Below are 17,611 nucleotides of genomic sequence, written 5' to 3' on the forward strand. Positions count from 1 at the left end.
AGTTAATCTTGTTGGATGTTTGCTGGATACAATTTGAAAAGAAGTCTGCAGCTATATGTGGAGATGGAATCCCATTTCTAGCAAGTTCGGCCTGTTCAAAGAAGCGATGGGACGCCCATTTCTGGAAAATGCTCTCCAAATAGGTGAAAACTATAAAACCTAGGCCGCGCCCTCTAGACTCTACGATAGGCCAGCAGTGAACATGCAATCTGGCCAAAGATATGGTTTATTATTGAGTATTGACTACAAGAGTCGAGTCGTGCCTGTAATCGTAGTATTGACTACAAGAGTCGAGTCGTGCCTGTAATCGTTGCCGCTCGGGTCAGTATAGTTATTGTGACCATGCTGTTTTTGATTCGTGATCCTTCTTTTGGTGTACACGACGTGCCAATATGTGTACATAAGCATACAATGCAATGAAGCACACAGTTTATCTGTTATCAGAAATACTAGTTGGATTAGAATGAATCATCAGATGAGCACAGATAGCTAGAATAATGGGCGAGTTTGGTATGAGATCATAAACAAGATTTACAGAAGAAGATAAATTCAGCAGTGCACTTCATATGTGATCAGCACATGAGCACACCAATCTTAGGGCACTAATGGACATCACCTTCAGTGTATTCTTAGACCTCATCACTGTCAAAGCAGGAGCTGTGATTTCCTAAGGACATCACAGTTCTCTGTACGGCCTTTTGATATTCCTCTGGTGACAGTGTATCTAGCATTTACCTGAGCTCTGAATCAGGAGGGGAAGCACCATCTACCACAACAGGAGAACAATCCAAAGAATTCTCTGGGAAACGGTTACTGCCGCAACAGGGGAATATTAATTTCACAGGACAGATCGTGGCATCCTTCTCTTGCAGAAAGGAGCGGACTGGTGACACGTTTTACTCATAATCAACTACCTGCAATCAAGTCATAGTAAGAAACACGACAGTACAAGCAAAAAAGAAAGCTCCCTTTTGCAAACATTTTTTTTTGAGGCAATCGTTTTTTCAAACATTGCCAAATCACCAGTTTTCTTTTGTGTGATACGGGGAATTCTCAGAACTACTCCTGTAATGAATATTGAACAGAAATTGTTTCGGCGCAGGCAGTGTCAGCTTCCGCCATGGAGCCACACGCATGAAGCTTGAAAACCAAAGCATAGTCATATTTTTTTACTGAACAAAGCATAATAAGTTCCTATTTAATTGAGTTGGGATCTAAGCTAAATACTCTTATTTCTTCTTGTTGGCTTCATTCCAGGATAAATTATAAAAGGGTGCATCAAAGAAACTTTGTGTAGTGGATTAACTATGAAGCAATAAGGACGTACTGTTGTTGACTCAGGTGACGTAGATGAGCTTCTCCATCGGTCCCGCCTGCTTGCTGTGGTGTAGCGTACCGGGCACTGTTGCAGCATGGCTGCACGCCCTAAATATGTTGCCACCGCATCTGCTGCCCAGGCCACAAGGAACCTTCAACGGCGCCGCGAAGGAGGTGCATCGGCCATGCACGCGGCAGCTGGTCGCGCGGCGGCGCACCTCGCGAGAGCGCGCTCAAATGTGTTTCCGTTAGAGCTTGCTCGCATGTGCTTCTAAGGACTCTGCTAATGCCTTCTCGGCTTCTTGCTGATTTCGGCGTGCCCAGGTCCGGTGGCGTGGCGCGTGGGATCTGGGAGAGACGGAGCGCTTCCGCGAACAGTCACTAACTCTTAACTCTGGCTCTGATGCCTGAGAATGACGGCCGGATGGAAATCTGATCATGGATCCGACAGTATGAGAATATCATTTTCTGAAACCAAAAAGGAAAAAATATGCACCGTTTCCAAACAAAGAAAAGAAGGAAAATGTACAACAACAAACCTTGTCAGCCACGCCGCTGTCGGCAGCCTCGGCAATCTGACCTACTATCAAGGTCCAACTACATGCGAGGCTGCTGCTGGCTCCACTGAGGATCCAATGGCGCGCCATCGTCCTCTGGGTAACCCGCGAGTTCGTTGACCAGAGTAGGAGAAGACGACAGAAATGAATATCAACAAAAGCAGAGAGATCTTTGAAAAGCAGCCGGGCTGGCCCTTGCAAACGTTTATGTCTGTCATGCTAGCAGTACAATCAAAATCTCTGCAACAAATAAATAATAATCATCAATACTTCTGCACGCATGAAACTAGTTTCCATAAACGAAAAGCGTTTAAACATGCGGCAAATGTTTTGGTTGTTTCATAAAAAAATGGTGATGGACAAAAAAAACCTTTGCATTTTTGCTGGCAGATGGTCGAGCATAAAAATTAGTTCAAAAGAAATACCATTTGTAAACAACTAAAACATTTTGGGCCTTGCTTGAGAAGGAGAAGGATCAAGAACCATAATAGGGGCTTGTCGTGCTTTTTTAGAGACTACAGCAATGGAGATGTTCACAAGGAACCGGTGGCGGTTTAGGAATAAGCTTTGCTTTTTTGCTGTTCAATTTTTCACGCCCTTTTTGTAATAATGGCCAAATATATCACACTATGTAGAGGCCGGGATGTGAACTATTCCATTATTTAAAAATAAAGTGAAAAAAAAGAATAACGGCAAGGCAGTATATATGAAAAAAATTAGGCATGCATGCGACAAATCCTGTAATGTATGCAAAACTATATAAATTCTGTACCAAAGAACTTTAACAGAAACGCCAGGTACCTTTATTACTTTGGTGTGAGCGAGCAATGTCTTGTTCTCCTCAGTTTCACACCACTTCGCTAGTTCATCGCAGCCACTAATTATTAGCGTTTTGAGCTTCGTTAGTTGTTGTATGCTCTTTGGTAAAGATGTGATGCTGTTGCAACGTGTGATGGCGAGTTTGTGAAGAGAGGTGAGGCCCCCGATGCTCTCTGGTAAATCATTCAGGTTCCAACAGTCCAAGATATGCAAATCTTGGAGAGAGATGAGGTCTCCCACCCATTGAGGCAGCGCTGTCATGCTTCCAATATCCACCAGATGTAGTGACTGTAAACAACTGAGATGCCCCATATGGAAACCCTGCAATGCCTGCATCTCGTATCTCCCTGTTACTGTCAACTTCTTAAGTGATGCAATCTGATCCAACCAATTTGGAAGTTCTGTTTCTGGCTGTTTCCGATTCGTCAGAGTTAGCCTCTGGAGGGAGGAGAGTGCTTGCGTGATCTCTGGTGAGCTGCTCAGATCACTGCATTCGTAGATTTTTAATTCAGAGAGGGCAGGGAGGTGGTGAAGCAGCCTCCACTGATGCATAGGCACCTTGCAGTCAGATACATCCAGAGTAGTTACCGGAGCAGAGGAGCGGAAGAAAACAGTAGTAAGTGGATTTAGGATAATTGTTAGGTGGGGCTTTCTTCCACCTCTTGATAACTTCAGCCTCTGCTCACAGTTCATTCTTGGCAAAAAATTGTTGGGGGTTCTTAGGGGGAGCTCCGGGGGTCCGACGGCGGTAGGGAGGTCTAGAGCCCCTCCCGCCCCACCGCTGGATCCGCCATTAGTCTCCTCCCATGAGGATATTACACCATCACATCTCCCCGATATGGACCATCGCTCCTCAGCTTTATGTGGGCATGGTTTCAGCCTCAAGTTGGGGCAATCATTGATTTGCAATACACGGAGGTTGGGGAACATAAACTTGCTCACACCATCCCCGCCATGAGAGTACGTTGTGTACCACACTTCGAGACTTTCCATTTGGCATAGGGAAAAATGCTTCAGTCGAGGAAATGGTGGCCTTCTGGTGCCGCACAGGTCCCCATCAATTTTCGAAATGCCACTCATTTGACTAAAGTTCAGCCGTTCCAGATTAGGTAGTTGGCCTAGTGGTGGCAGTGCGTTGCAGTTGGGCAGATTGGACAAGGAGATCCAACCAAGATTAGGGAGATGATCGGCAATACCAGTAAACCATTCAGGAAATCTTACACTACTGTAACCATCTATATATAACTCCTCTAAAGTTATTGGGGGGACTAGTTCTCCCAACACTTCCACGTCCTCAACAAACCTCTCAGAATCTCTTGTCCAGTTGAGTTGCAGTTCCTTCATTCTTCCTTTTTCCATTAGTCTTATACTCCGCACCTCTTGCACGGACTTCACGTTTTCAAGTCTGCTTATCACCAGGTCAGCTTGATTTACATCTTGAAGAAGATCAAGGTTGCTGCTCGAGTAGTCATAATGAGAAACTGAGCCACTTTGGAACTGAACCTGTGGTAATGCAATTATGGTGAGTCCTTGCGGCTTCAATAGTTCTAGCCTATAGCAACCCTTCAGATGCAGAAACTTCAGACTATCCATTTGAAGCAGATCTGCTGGTACACTCTGCAGATTGCGGCAGTACGAGAGATCCAGCGCATGTAACTTTCCTAGGCTACAAATACAGTAAGGAGCTTCCTTAAGTTCTGTATTAGACAAATCCAGATGCTCTAGGTTTGGAAGGTTACTGATACACTCAAGAAAAATGGGAAGTTCTTCATATCGTGAGACGGTTGAGCACCATGATAAATTCAAGTAACGGAGCTCGGTGAGATTTGTCATGGCTTCTGACATCCCTGAGAGATCCGAGTCAGCTCTAGCAAAGAGTGAACATTGTGACAAATTCAAACATTGGAGTTTGGTAAGGCTACCCAATGCTTGTATTATATCATGATCTGCTACAAAGAACGAAGAACCTGATAAGTTTAAATACTTCAGATCGGTGAGTCTGCTCAAAGCTTCAGGTAGTGGTCTCTTTTCTATACTGCTGCTCCAGCGCCCCGATAAATTCAGATATTCAAGGTTGGTGAGGCTCTCTAAGTACTCTGATACACCGGTAGCATGAGAACAATATGACATATCGAGATGCACCAACTTTGTTAGCATGCCAAATGACACCGGCAGTTTTTCTAGTCTGGAACAACCTGACAAATCAAGATACATCAAACCCTTCAATTCTCCAATTGATTCTGGCACTACCAAGATCTCAGAAGATCCACGAAGGCTGAGGTAAATTAATTTTGTCAGCTTTGTGATACAATTGGGAATGGCCCGATGTTTGACCCTTGGAGCATTAAGATATCTCAGATGCCTTAAATTACCAATAGAATATGGCAACATCCGTATAGAGCACTGACTTAAATCCAAGACACAGAGGTACTTAGCCGACGAAAATGACACATGATGGAGCACAGTTTCATCCGTACCAGAAAAACGCAGCGCTTTTATCGTGGTAGGATATTGTGTGAATGACTTCAGTGACTTGGTACAATCATTGAGTAACGCAAATTGGAATTTACTTCCCCTAGTATTGCATTGTTTGCTAGCATCTAGAATTTTGTCAAGCATGATTGATCTTGCTAAGTCATGCACCAGATCGTGCATAGTGAACACTGTAACATCCACATCGTCCTCTCTATCGGCCTTAGGGATGTAAACAGATCGGATACGGTTGGAAACCTACAAATAACAAAACAAATAGTTATTATTCTTCTTGGATTCGGATTGGGTACGAATAGTGTCAAATGTGTCAGATAAAATATAAATAGATATCGGCATCATAAAAATCTAAGTGTATTTGGATACGGTGTCAGATAATGAATATCTAGACTCGGATATGAACGGATATTAACTCCTCTAAACGATTCCAAACTCGAATAGGAACAAATATTATCCGTACCATTTACACACTCTAATCAGCCTGCAATACAAAACAGTATGCATGGCAGCACATCAGCTCTTTGGCAACACAGAGTGTACAGCTGTTTTTAAAAATACAGTGGACATAGCTACTACTCATGGAGACAGAATCAAAGCAAGAAAATCCCAACAAGACCCAAAATACCAAACGGTACTCCAGATATTTAAACGAACACATAATACCAACCATTGTTCAAGTGGAGTTCATTATACATCATTTGGCACAGAACAGCGCCCCCTCGTGCTGGATCTTCTCTTCCGTGTGGCTGCTCATGCCGGTCGGCACCAGGGCATCTGCTCGACCCGGCGGCACGCTGTGGCACGTGCCTGGCTCGGCCAATGGGGTGTGGGTGCGGCAACTTGTGCCTCTCGACACGCGGCAGCAGTGTGGGTCGGCTACAGGGTTGGTCAGTAGAGATGCAAGTCCCATATTTTTGGGTCATTGGATCGACCCAAAATTTGATAAAATGAACTAGAATGACATACTACATAATTAGTTTGGAAGAAAAAATGAACTAAACTGAGAAACCCAAAAATACCAATAGGTATCCTCTTGCATCCCTAGTCAGTGATGCTGCGGCGGTGTGCAGTCCTTTGCGGCTGCTGTGCCATGACGCTAGGCATTGGCTGGCCCGGTTGCTGTGCATTCCGGTCCCCTTCTGGTGTGCATGCGGGGACGCTCGTTCCCAGCGTGAGTCGTGGTGTCTGGTAGCATCAGGAACGCTTGCGTTCGCCACCGGTGTTCGCTAAGGGGTCTGGTGGGTTCTGCAGCGTGGCACAGCTGGAAGGTTTGCGGCATGGTGCGTGGGGTTTGGGGCATGCGTGGCAAAACCCTTGCCTGTTCCTAGGGCCGATGATGATGCAATGTGCGTGGGATTCGAGTTGGTTGTCATTTACAATCTTAATTATATCCTATATATGAAATGTAGAAAACTTTCCAATTTTGAATGTCAATACTCTGTCCTAAAATTCTTATACTTTTCATGCTACTAGTGGATCTTATATTTTTCATGCTACTAGTGGAGATGTACATGACTGTGGCATGTATTTAATATTCCATCCATCAAGCAACAATGTCAACCAACAAAATTGAAGAAAAACATTGAATTAACCATACTCGTCAATTTTGGGAAAGGATCATCACCTGAAAACAATAGTCGGGTTCGACGCGACAAAATTATGCTGATACGTATAGTTATCCGTTCGTTACGTTGTAGGAATCTACGTGATCGAGTCATGGACGACGTACTACTAAAAAATTGATTTGTAGCAATGCATCGATTTTTTTATAGGGGCGGAATAAAATTTCACCTGTTCCTACAAATAGTGTGCGGTTACTATATCAATAGGACCGCCCCTAAAAATCCATTTGTAGAGGCGGGTCACCCTATCACCTACACCTAAAAATCAACTGGGTCCCTATCACCTGCCTCTAGAATGTTTGAACCGTGGAAGCGGGGCAGAGCTCAAAAAAATTGCTGGTTGCGGAGGCAAAGCTCAGGCGGCCACACGTTTTCTCCCCTCCACTCTTTCTTTTTATTCTCTCTCCTACTTGTTCCTCTATCTCTCCCTTCTCCTTTATATCTTCCGCCAGCCGCCTCTCTTTCTCTTCACTTCACTCTTTCTTCTTACACTCTCTATCTTCTTCCTTGTCTCTTCCAGGTGAGGGCGCGACGTCGGGGCAAGGCGTGCGTGGCCGGCCAGCGGGCACGGCCTCCTAGCGGTCGGCGGGGCGAGGCGCGGGCGTGGCGCTGCTGTAGCGTGGGGAGCTCGGCGCGGCACGGTGGCTCGGCCGCGGGATCTTGGAGCGACGCGGCGGAGCACCTCCGCAGGAGTTCGGCACGGAGCGGCAATGAGGTGAGGTGGGGCGGGATTTGAGTTTTCCCCCAAATCCGAGTTCTTGACGTTTGATTTTTCACTCGATTCGGGATGCGTAGTTGATATTTTTGCGATTTTCTTCTTGGATCTGGTAGGTCTATTCGTTATGCATCTATGGTTGCAGCCCAAAGCTTAAGATCCAGGGTGCCTAGGTTGAGCAGCTCGAGTGTAAGTGTAAAGCCACTCTACTAAAGGAGCGATTCAGCGAAGACATTTAAGGAAGCGTAGTGAAGTGATCCTTTGTCCCATAGGGTTCGGTCCCATGGTGTCATTTATTTGATAGAATCGTCCGGCCAGAAATGGGGAAGAATCTCTTCTGTCGTAGAGGCCTCGTCGAGTGCTCCCACTCCGCCAAAAAAAGGCATCATCAGTAACTACTCTTTACTTATTTCACCCACCACTAAACGAAAAGCTAGCAACAAAGCGGAGTCCCAGGGCTCCCACATTCTCTCCTGTCATCAGTTTGTTTTTTTACTTCGCTTCGCGAAACGCGTCATGCATGGGAATCCTTCCGTCCTTGATGTTACCGCTCTCATGCTGACTGTAGGTCTCGGGTTAAAACTTCATTTAGATCTGTCAAATATTGAGAGAGTAATTTGGAGTTGAAGTTTCGGAGGTTCTCATTCTTTCTCCCTGTCGTCTTCTCTATTCGTGTTCTTCCCAGGGGACATCGGCATGCAGTAGATATGCGGCGCCACGAGGGGCACAGGTGCAGTAAGCAGCACGAGCTGCAAGGTGACAAGCGGGAGTTAGGCACGGAGCGCGGCGGAGCTCGGTGCGGAGCGGCCTCCTGCGGCATCTCCTACGTTGCCGGCGGAGTGCAGACGTGGGCACAACGCAGCGGGCACGGTGCGGGGAGCTAGATCTGCGCCGTACCTGCTTTTTTTGTTTTTTTAATCGGTCTCTAGGGGCGGGTGACCCCATCGCCTTCCCCCACAAATCCATTTCTAGGGACGGGTGGGGGCGTCACCCGCCCCTGAAAATGCATTTTCACTGCAAACAGCTATTTTTTACTGCGAAAAGCAGGGGCGCTTGCGACATCCGCCCTTAAAAATGCCTTTTTACCCGCCCCTACAAACTGTTTATTTAGTAGTGGGAAAGGCTGATCCGACTCGTATATGGGACGGACTAAGACCCACTTTTCAATGACACAAGACGGGCCAAAATTAAAAATTTAGATGGAAACCTTGCTAGCTTTAAAAATAGACATGTGTGTGTGATCTAGTATGCAGAGCACAAGATGATCATCGAAAAATTGTCAAGGCAAACTGGCAGCGATCCAAACATACTCTAAATCTTTATTGAACTATCTGATCATCATCTGGCACTGATGTGCGCTGACACGCCAACATAATTAATCCGCCTCAGCATGATGTATGACACTTTCGCCGGAATTTGATGGGATACACCGCAGACGCGCTTGGATGGAAGAGCCCAACAGGTTTGTGTAGAACAGCCCATTGCCGCCGTCCCTCAGCATCGTGCCAGGCCGGAACGTCGCGTAGCTGAGGCTGATGCTCCGCGGGTCCTCCTTTTCGGCGAAGTAGGGGTAGGGGTACACGTTGGCCAGCAGCAGCGCGCCGGTGGTCGTCAGGGACCGTACCGTGCCATGTCCGTCACGTAGGGCTGCGCCAACACGCCGGGGAGGGAAAACGAAATCAACAGAAGAGATAAGCCGAAGCCGAGATGTGCAAAGCCTAGGAACATAGCAGCCGCACTGTATGCTTGGACCATGATGGCGAGATTGCTGGGATGCGTTGCGGCGTTGTTTTTATATAAGGCTCCGTCGTGCAGGCTGATGAAACCCTAGGTCGCAAGGGCTGAGATGGACGGACGGATGGACAGCCATGTTGGTCGGTAGCGGTCCATTGGACGATTTTTTTTTCTTCCATAAACAATGATGTCAATTATTATTCTTCCAAAACAAATAATGACGCGAATTATGAAGGACAGCATCATATCTCGTTGCTGCCATTATCGGCAAGGCTTTCTTTAATATTTCTTTCCAAAAATTGAGAAAAATAAAGAAAAAAATAGTGCAGCTGATGGCGATGATGTTGGTGGTCTACTGTTGCAGTGATGGTGTTGAGGCCGTTTACTTGGAGTTCGGAGCCATGAGGCACTACGGGAGTGGACACATTTGCCGCAAAGGATGTATTGCACACGGCAAAAGGTTTGCCAAGTGCAATACACGGCAAACCACTTACAGCATACAACGGCCGGCAAAGAGGCTCTTTGCTGTGGGTCATTTCTCGGGCACACGACAAAGGGTTTGCCGAGTGCTAAAAAGCATTGGGCAAAATTTTTTTCACAAAATTAATTTTAAAATAGAAAATAAAAAATATTTAAGCTAGGAAGGATCCCACTCCACTCCATCGAAGTTGCAAGTCGCAACATTTTTTGTGCACTATGCGACCAGCGGGAATCGAACCCGCGACCTCTCCCTCCCATGTAACCTCCTCTACCACTGCAATACACACTCACTTGTGTCTATACTCTATTTTCTTTCTCCACATACTTTACTAAACCGAGTATAAATTGCTTGTTTGAGGCCCTAAACGAATTCAAATTAAAAAGTTATCAGCTACAAAGTTTCATAACTTTTCGAGATCTACAACTTTCATTTTGGCTTTTTTCCCATCTGAGGTTGTTTACAAAATTTTAAATTCACTTTGCCGTGTGCCAGATCTAGAGCATACAGTAAAGCCTGGTCATTTGCCGTGTGCCTTGATCTGACACACAAATAAATACAAAAATATACCAAATTTTAATAGAGTGCCACATGTTGTATGTGAACATTAAAAATTTCGAAGTGAGAAGAGGAAAAAGTTTTATTATTTTGCCGTGTGCAAAAAAAATACACAACAAATTTATTACTTTGCTGTGTGCAAAAAAAAGCAAACGCCGTGTGCCAAAATAAGACGCACGGCAAAGCATGACTTTGTCGTGTACCCAACATTTGCCGTGCGTTTTTTGGGTGATACACTGCAAAAGAGTTATTTGCCGTGTGCCCAAAAAATTGCCCACGGCAAACTTTGGGCACACGGCAAATACGCCATAGTGAGGGACCTCTGGAGTGGCGGTGGTGGAGAGTTGAGTGGAGCAAGAACGTTATGCAGTTTGTTTTCATGTCCCAACCCAATCAGTCGATGTAGATTGTTGTGTTGGACCATGCAATGACATTGTGCGGTGTGGGTTGATGCTCCATCTAACTGGCTGGTATTGTTTTTATGTTACTTTTTCTATTTGTTGTTTTACCCGGTCCGAGCTTCATCTTCTTTTTAATATAATCAGCAGCTCCCTGTTTTAAAAAGCCATTGTTCACAGAAATCAACCATGATAAATATTTTAATTCTTAAATTTCTTAGTAATACGTAATCAAGCCAAATAAATAACAAAATGATTTTTTAACATGGGAATGCATAAGGACAAATTGCGGGGTGCTTTTGTATTAAGGTGTTTCTGAGACCCCTGCCGTGTATGCGTGGCGTGGCATGTACAGGCCCTCCTATATAGTTTTTGTAATACAATTTTAGAGTTCGCTGAGACCATCTAGCACAAGGCATGTACACGCCCTCCTATATAGTTTTTGTAATACAATTTTAGAGTTCACTGAGGCCATCTAGCACAACCATTGCAGTCGATCAATCTCCTCCATGGATGTCATTCAACATTTTCTTACACTAGATTCAACATTCAACAATCTGTGGAACCCATATCAACATTCAAATAGGCTAATAATTCATAGCTTTCTCCCCCCACCTCACCTAGATCTTTCCACATCTGATACAATATTTTCTTACAACTGATTCAACAAGCTCCAAACTCTGATTATTTCGAATAGACTAATTCAATATTATATGGGGTCAGGTATCTATTTATGGTTGGCTTGAGGGATGGGTACTTATTCATGGTTGAATTGCTCCCCGTACAAGCACTATTCATGACCGTGTGGATTTAGGCCCGAGACCACATAAGAGTAGCCCTAAAAACCGTGCCTCTTAGTCCCGACCACCAATTATTTTTTTTAATAAAAGCGTGAACTACAAGTTAGTTATGAGTTGTCAAAAGTTGCAATATGTAATTTTTATTTCAACTGATTGTTATAAGTAAGAATAATTCAAAGGTAGTATTGGTATGATGAAATAACATACCGTGGATGACACTGAATGTTGAAAGAAAGAAAGTCCCAGCAGCTGCACAATATGGTTCTCACAAAGCTGCATATTTGAGAGTAGTTTTGTTGGCTTGATGAAATCCAAAGAAATCCATTGATAAATTAAATCATCTTTAACTATCTTGTGGCCTTTTGGAAAGATTGCGCAGTAGGTAAAGCATGACTTCAAGCTTGAATCCATATGGCTATAACTTAACTTCAAAGATGCAAGAACATGATTTGACAAAGATGCATCATTTGAAATAGGTTCATTCCAGGTATCACTGTCTTTCACCATAATCCATTGATCAAAATTCAAGGACCGCAAAGTGTAGCCCAGAGATTGAGCTGCTAAAGCCACACCTCCACACTTCTGGGCAATCTCCCTTCCAATATCCGTCAAATAATTTTTGTCATCTCTAGTGTCAAAAGCACTTCTTTGTTTTATTATGTCCCAGCATATGTCATTTGTCAAGGGTAATATCTTGTATGGTTGAAGGTTAGTACAGATTCTCCCAGCAACACGTTCACTGCGTGTTGTTACTAAAATAATTATGTTGCTATCAGCACAATATAGCATATCCTTCAACTCCTGCAGGTGGAATTGATCATCCTCCCACAGGTCATCTAAAACAATCAGAATCTTCTTACAAGAAAGTAGTTTTGTGAGGCAACTATGTAGTATCTGTCTTTCAATAGCTTGGCTTTCTTCTCCAGATAGTTGTGAAATCATAGACTCACGAATTTTATTCAAATCAAATCTTTGGGACACATCAACCCAAACACGAGAATGACATTTAAAATTTGGATCATCATAAATCAATCTTGCAAAAGTTGTCTTGCCGATTCCTCCAATACCATATATAGGAAGGATGATGATCTTTTCTGACATACCCTCAAGCAAAGAAGCAATTATTTTCCCTTTCTCTTCTGTTCTCCCAACAATGATTTCTTCTACTACATCTGACGATGCTTCTCGTGCATCAACAAATTCCAGCTCACTGAAACGAATTCCATCCTCTGATTCTTTTCTCATGTCTATGTTCTTCTTATTGTGCAATTCCATCCTCTGAATATGAATCATAAAATGTATATAACTTTGATTAGAGGAAGTAGTGATTAAATATAATGCAAAATTTATTTTTTCCATTTGCCCACACAAAACTTATGCTTTATACCAATTTGTCTATATTGCAAAAATCACAATTTAGCATAAACAGTGGAATGTGTTGTTTGTTTTCTTAAGATGCAGGACAATTTGCATGTGTTTAGGCACTATTGATAGCTGAAATAACAGCTCCTCTGCATTTTATTACACAATAAATTGGTCGTGTGAAGCCAAATAATTTTAGCATATGTAAAAAAAATTAATCATAAGTTCTTGCTTCATGTGCCTATGTATTATCCAGTTTTGATATGAGGATGCGACTAATATAGCTTTCAATTCCAGAGAAAACATATATGCAGTAATAGACTTGATCTTTCTCTCAATCAATATATTTCACATAATCACTATCAGTTTTAGATGATTAGAAAACAGCTGTATATTATTGAGTTCCTGAATCCTGGAGGGATCTATACTGTTGAGTGTTGATGAGAAACAATTGCTTTTTTTTGGAAAAGGGAAACTTTATTGATTTCAAGAAGTTACATCAAGATGATACAACGACTTGAAATTTTCCCGGCCTATGCCAAAACGGCACACAGCCTAAAAAGATCTGAAACACAAAAAGACATACTAATAACTGTCAATCCTAAGAAACAATTGCTAATATACTAGAAAAAATAAACTAAGAGAAGTGATGACATGATTTCGCTTTTATTGAAATTATTTCCTGACCTAGATATTCATTATATGCCTTCTCAAATGATATTAATTACCTCGCCAATGGCAGTTTCAATCTCATTCAGCTTCTTAGTGATTTCCCCTATGTTGGGCCTTTTTTGCCTATCTTCCTCCACACATAACAATGCTATTAGAATGCATGTCTTTACTTGGTGGCAATATGCTGCAGCCAAGGAAGCATTACTGTATGTCTCTTGCAATCTGTTCCTCCAGTTGTTTTGTACCTGATATATTGAATTGTCAAGTTAGGCTGATACATACTATTCCAATGTAAATATGCCATAGTATTAGATTTAAAAAGGGGCCTGTTAATAAGAAATATTATTTCTCACTTGATCAATAAACTCGTCCGAAGACATATCTAGACATTGGGGGTATCCCTTGGGTCCTGCCACTATCCTTATCATTACGACACCCAAGCTAAATATGTCAAATTTTCTTGATATTTCACCACTGTTGATGTATTCTGGTGGCTGATACCCTCTGCATTGCATCATAAGCAACGAATTTGTAATGTGCATGACTTAATTTGTACAATTAGAAAAACAATATGTTCAGTTGAGTCATTTAACTTACGGTGTTCCATAAGGACCATGTGCCGTTCGTGCTGATTCGTTTCCAAAGATCCTGGACAAACCAAAATCTGCAATCTTTGGCACCATGTCCTTATCTAGCAATATGTTGTCAGGCTTTAGGTCCAAGTGACAAATAGGTTCTTCCAGTTCATGAATATACTTTAGACCCTCACAAGTCTCCTTGATTATTTTGAACCGTGTGTGCCATTCAAGTCCAGAAAACTCATCTGTAGCAGCAGTAAACAAAAAGATTCTTAACCAAATGCAAGTATACAAGTATTGTTACAATATATATGTATACTGAAAATAGGGCAGCAGCGTACCAGAAAGATGTTGTTGAAGACTGCCATTGTGCATATACTCCAAGCATAGTGCTCCACGTACCTCATTAACAAACACCTTAATCCCATCTTGCATAAATGGTTTCTGCTCTGTTTCAAAACAATACCCCAGAACCTTTACAATGTTCTGATGATTAAGCTCCCTGAGGTTGTAGAACTCATTTCTTAACGGCCCATAGTCTAGACTGGATTTGGGAAGCAACTTCACAGCAACATCATCTCCGTTTCTAGTCACTCCCTGCCAAACATATAACATCGGTGCTCAGTACAAGTTGACCTTGTTTCTACTTCTTATATTTGTTGTTTTACTGTACGCAATAACGCCATATACAGTTTCAAAGCACTCATTGTACTAGCAAAACTTTATGAAAATATATTTATCCATAGTCCATAAAGAAAAGGTATGACCGAGCCTTAGGCTATGTTTAGTTTGCGAAAAATTTTTGGTACTGTAACATATTTCATTATTATTTGATAATTAATGTCCAATCATGGACTAATTAGGCTTAAAATATTCATCTCGTATGAAACAGTTATAGTGTGCAATTAGTTATTTTTTTCAACTGCATTTAATGCTCCATGCATGTGTCCGAAAATTCGATGTGATGGATACTGTAGGAAATTTTTTGGGAACTAAACGTGGCCTTACCTTGTAAACAACTCCAAATGCTCCTTGACCAAGTTTCCGCTCCTCAGAGAAACAATCCGTGATTTCTCGCAAGTATTGATACGATATATCCTCTGGATCCATACTTCTGACCTGTCCTGTAATCTATGCTAGTACAAAGACCCTTGTGTGACAAACATGAAAATATGCCAATAATCTTTTAAGAACAGATACTCAGATAGAAGAGTAGCATTCTGTGGACATGTTTCAGGTCGCTTTGGATACTCTCCTTGTCTCCTGCTGTCCATACTACCACTAGCTGGCTCGAACATGAACTTAGAGATGCAAGACCAAGGAGATGGAATAACCTGACAAAGGATGAAGGGAGCCGCAGGCCAGGCACGGCCGAAGATCCGAGGAACTGCTGCGAGTCGAGCGGATCCTTGATGAGACGGATCGAGCTTCAGCTCAGATCATCACTAGTTAGAGGAGAGATTGAAGTAGACGCGCGGCCATGCGAATGAGGTAGAAGCAGAGGTGCGCGGGTCGTGGTATCTGTGACAAGTGAAGTGGCTGGCAGTGGATGAAGGCCAACCGAAAGCGCCGATGAAGTGCAAAGTGAACGCGAAAGCACCAGCAGCCTGTGCAGTACGCGCATTCACAGACCACGCCACTGGCTGGACCGACCCACATTAAAGAGAGAGGTAGGGGGTAGGACCTGCGTCTGCAGCGATGCACATGGGTGAGATTCGCATGTGCTGCTTTTTCTTGCTTCCAGTGTGGTGTAAGATCGAAGACGGTTCGACGACCGTCGTCTCTACAAACAGCTAGCTGGTAACACGGACGACTGTACGAAATTACCAAACGGTTCGCCTTCTGAATCTCATGTAGAGAATGTATGACAGTATGAGCAATACTACAAAAACAGTGTGTGCTGTCTTATCTACGTGCGTCACAGGACCACTATTAATTAAACGCACCATCCGTAACGGTAAGAAGGTGAAAATGGTTTGTGTGATGCGGCCGAGGGCAGGCGTGGTTGCAGGCTTTGTGCAGCGTCGCCGGGACAAATAATTCAGGGCCGTCATTGTACTGTGCCGGACCTACATGCCACTCGGTGGAAACCCCCGCGAACTCGCCGAGACCAGACGATCATGCCGCCGCCGCCGCCGCCACCACCACCACTATCTTGTGCTGCACACGCACTCTCGGCCGGGCTAGCAATTAATTAATTGATCGACTTGACTCCACAGCTTGACCCAGCGAAAGGGTAGAGGCGGCGGGGCCTGCGCCCGGCGACGCAGCACATGCTCGGTCCCTGCGACCGCGAGCACGCAAAGCGCCCTTGGTATCCTCTCCATCCATACTTCTGACCTATCATCTAATTTGTGCTAGTACAAAGACGCTTGGGTGAGAAAGGTGGAAACATATATATGCAGTGGCGGAATCAGGATTGAGTTGAACCCCGGGCCGAGTTTTAAATATAGTTGTGACAAAAACCAGACGTCGACAAACTCATAGTTCAAAAGATACACGAGAACATAATGAAAGTTCAAAAGATACACAAGAACATAATGGAAAGATAGAAAACATACAACAAGTGTCATCGCGAAGTAGTATATTTATTCTTCTTCAGTAATTTTTTGGACTTCTTCAGCAATTTTTTGGGCCGAACCCCGGGCCATGGCACGGGTGGCCCGGGGTGTACATCCGCCACTGTATATATGCCAATAATCTTTTACAAACAGACATAAGAGTAGCATTCTACCGTGGACATATTACGGGTAGCTTTGGTATGCCCTCCTTGTCCTGTTGCCCGATCCATACTGCCACTGGCTGGCTCGTGACGATGGAAGTAGATCAGATTCTCGTGGAATTGGATTCAGATATGGAAACTGATTCGGATATTCTCGGATATGAATGCAAAACAGATTATTCGGATTCGGATATTTGCTCGATATATAAGATAACATTTATCTATATATTTTCTTTATTGTTAGTTTTAAATACAAACTCATTATACATGTACAAACTAAAGTATAACAATATAATAAAGTTAGCTAGTTAAACATAGTTTATTTATCAATAAATATTTTAATTAATAAATACACAAAAATAAAATTACAAATAAAAATATATTTCAATAAATATATTAACATTTTATTAACATATAAATAAAAATTATAAAATGAATATAAGACAAAACATGAATATTTAAAACTAAATTTAATCTTCTTATATCTTTACTATAAAATTAAAAATATGGATTATGGAAAATGAATATAATTTTTTAAACAGTTTTTGAATGAAAACGGATACTAATAGTATCGGATAATTTCAAATACAGATGAGGAATCGGATCATTTCAAATACAGATGCGGAATCAGATAGGGAAAATCAATAAATATCGGATTTAGATGTATCTACTTTACTACCACATTAAATTTGAATACATATACGAATATATATATTGATGTTTTAGCGGATACGGATGTCGGATATTTCAGATATCAAAATTCATATTTTTCATCCCTACTTGCTCGAA

General features: G+C 42.8%; 1 protein-coding gene and 1 long non-coding RNA gene across 12 annotated transcripts; one reads left to right on the plus strand and one right to left on the minus strand.

The window, feature by feature from the left end:
* Positions 1-490: 490 nt before the first annotated feature.
* LOC120644104 (putative disease resistance protein RGA3) lies at positions 491-15,715 on the minus strand. Of its 11 annotated transcripts, none has more exons than XR_005663402.1 (11): positions 15,435-15,715; positions 15,109-15,231; positions 14,442-14,697; positions 14,120-14,345; positions 13,876-14,026; positions 13,579-13,767; positions 11,696-12,766; positions 2,676-5,423; positions 1,857-2,114; positions 1,328-1,724; positions 491-914 (listed from the first exon to the last, which is right to left on the minus strand). XR_005663402.1 is itself a non-coding variant. In XM_039920665.1 (8 exons), exons 2-8 carry the CDS (start codon positions 15,208-15,210, stop codon positions 9,132-9,134), a joined length of 2,031 nt encoding a protein of 676 aa, XP_039776599.1. In that variant the 5' UTR covers positions 15,211-15,231; positions 15,435-15,715; the 3' UTR covers positions 8,708-9,131. The 11 variants fall into 11 exon arrangements, 3 of the variants coding, with proteins under 3 accessions (XP_039776599.1, XP_039776598.1, XP_039776597.1); XR_005663400.1 differs by having other exon boundaries at positions 1,328-1,749; XR_005663401.1 differs by having other exon boundaries at positions 1,328-1,785.
* LOC120644107 lies at positions 7,224-8,615 on the plus strand. The gene is made up of 2 exons (XR_005663408.1): positions 7,224-7,520; positions 8,206-8,615. It is a non-coding gene; the product is annotated as an uncharacterized LOC120644107 (long non-coding RNA).
* Positions 15,716-17,611: the final 1,896 nt, after the last annotated feature.

This window comes from Panicum virgatum, chromosome 8K (genome assembly GCF_016808335.1).
Source record: "Panicum virgatum strain AP13 chromosome 8K, P.virgatum_v5, whole genome shotgun sequence".
Lineage (NCBI taxonomy): Eukaryota > Viridiplantae > Streptophyta > Magnoliopsida > Poales > Poaceae > Panicum > Panicum virgatum.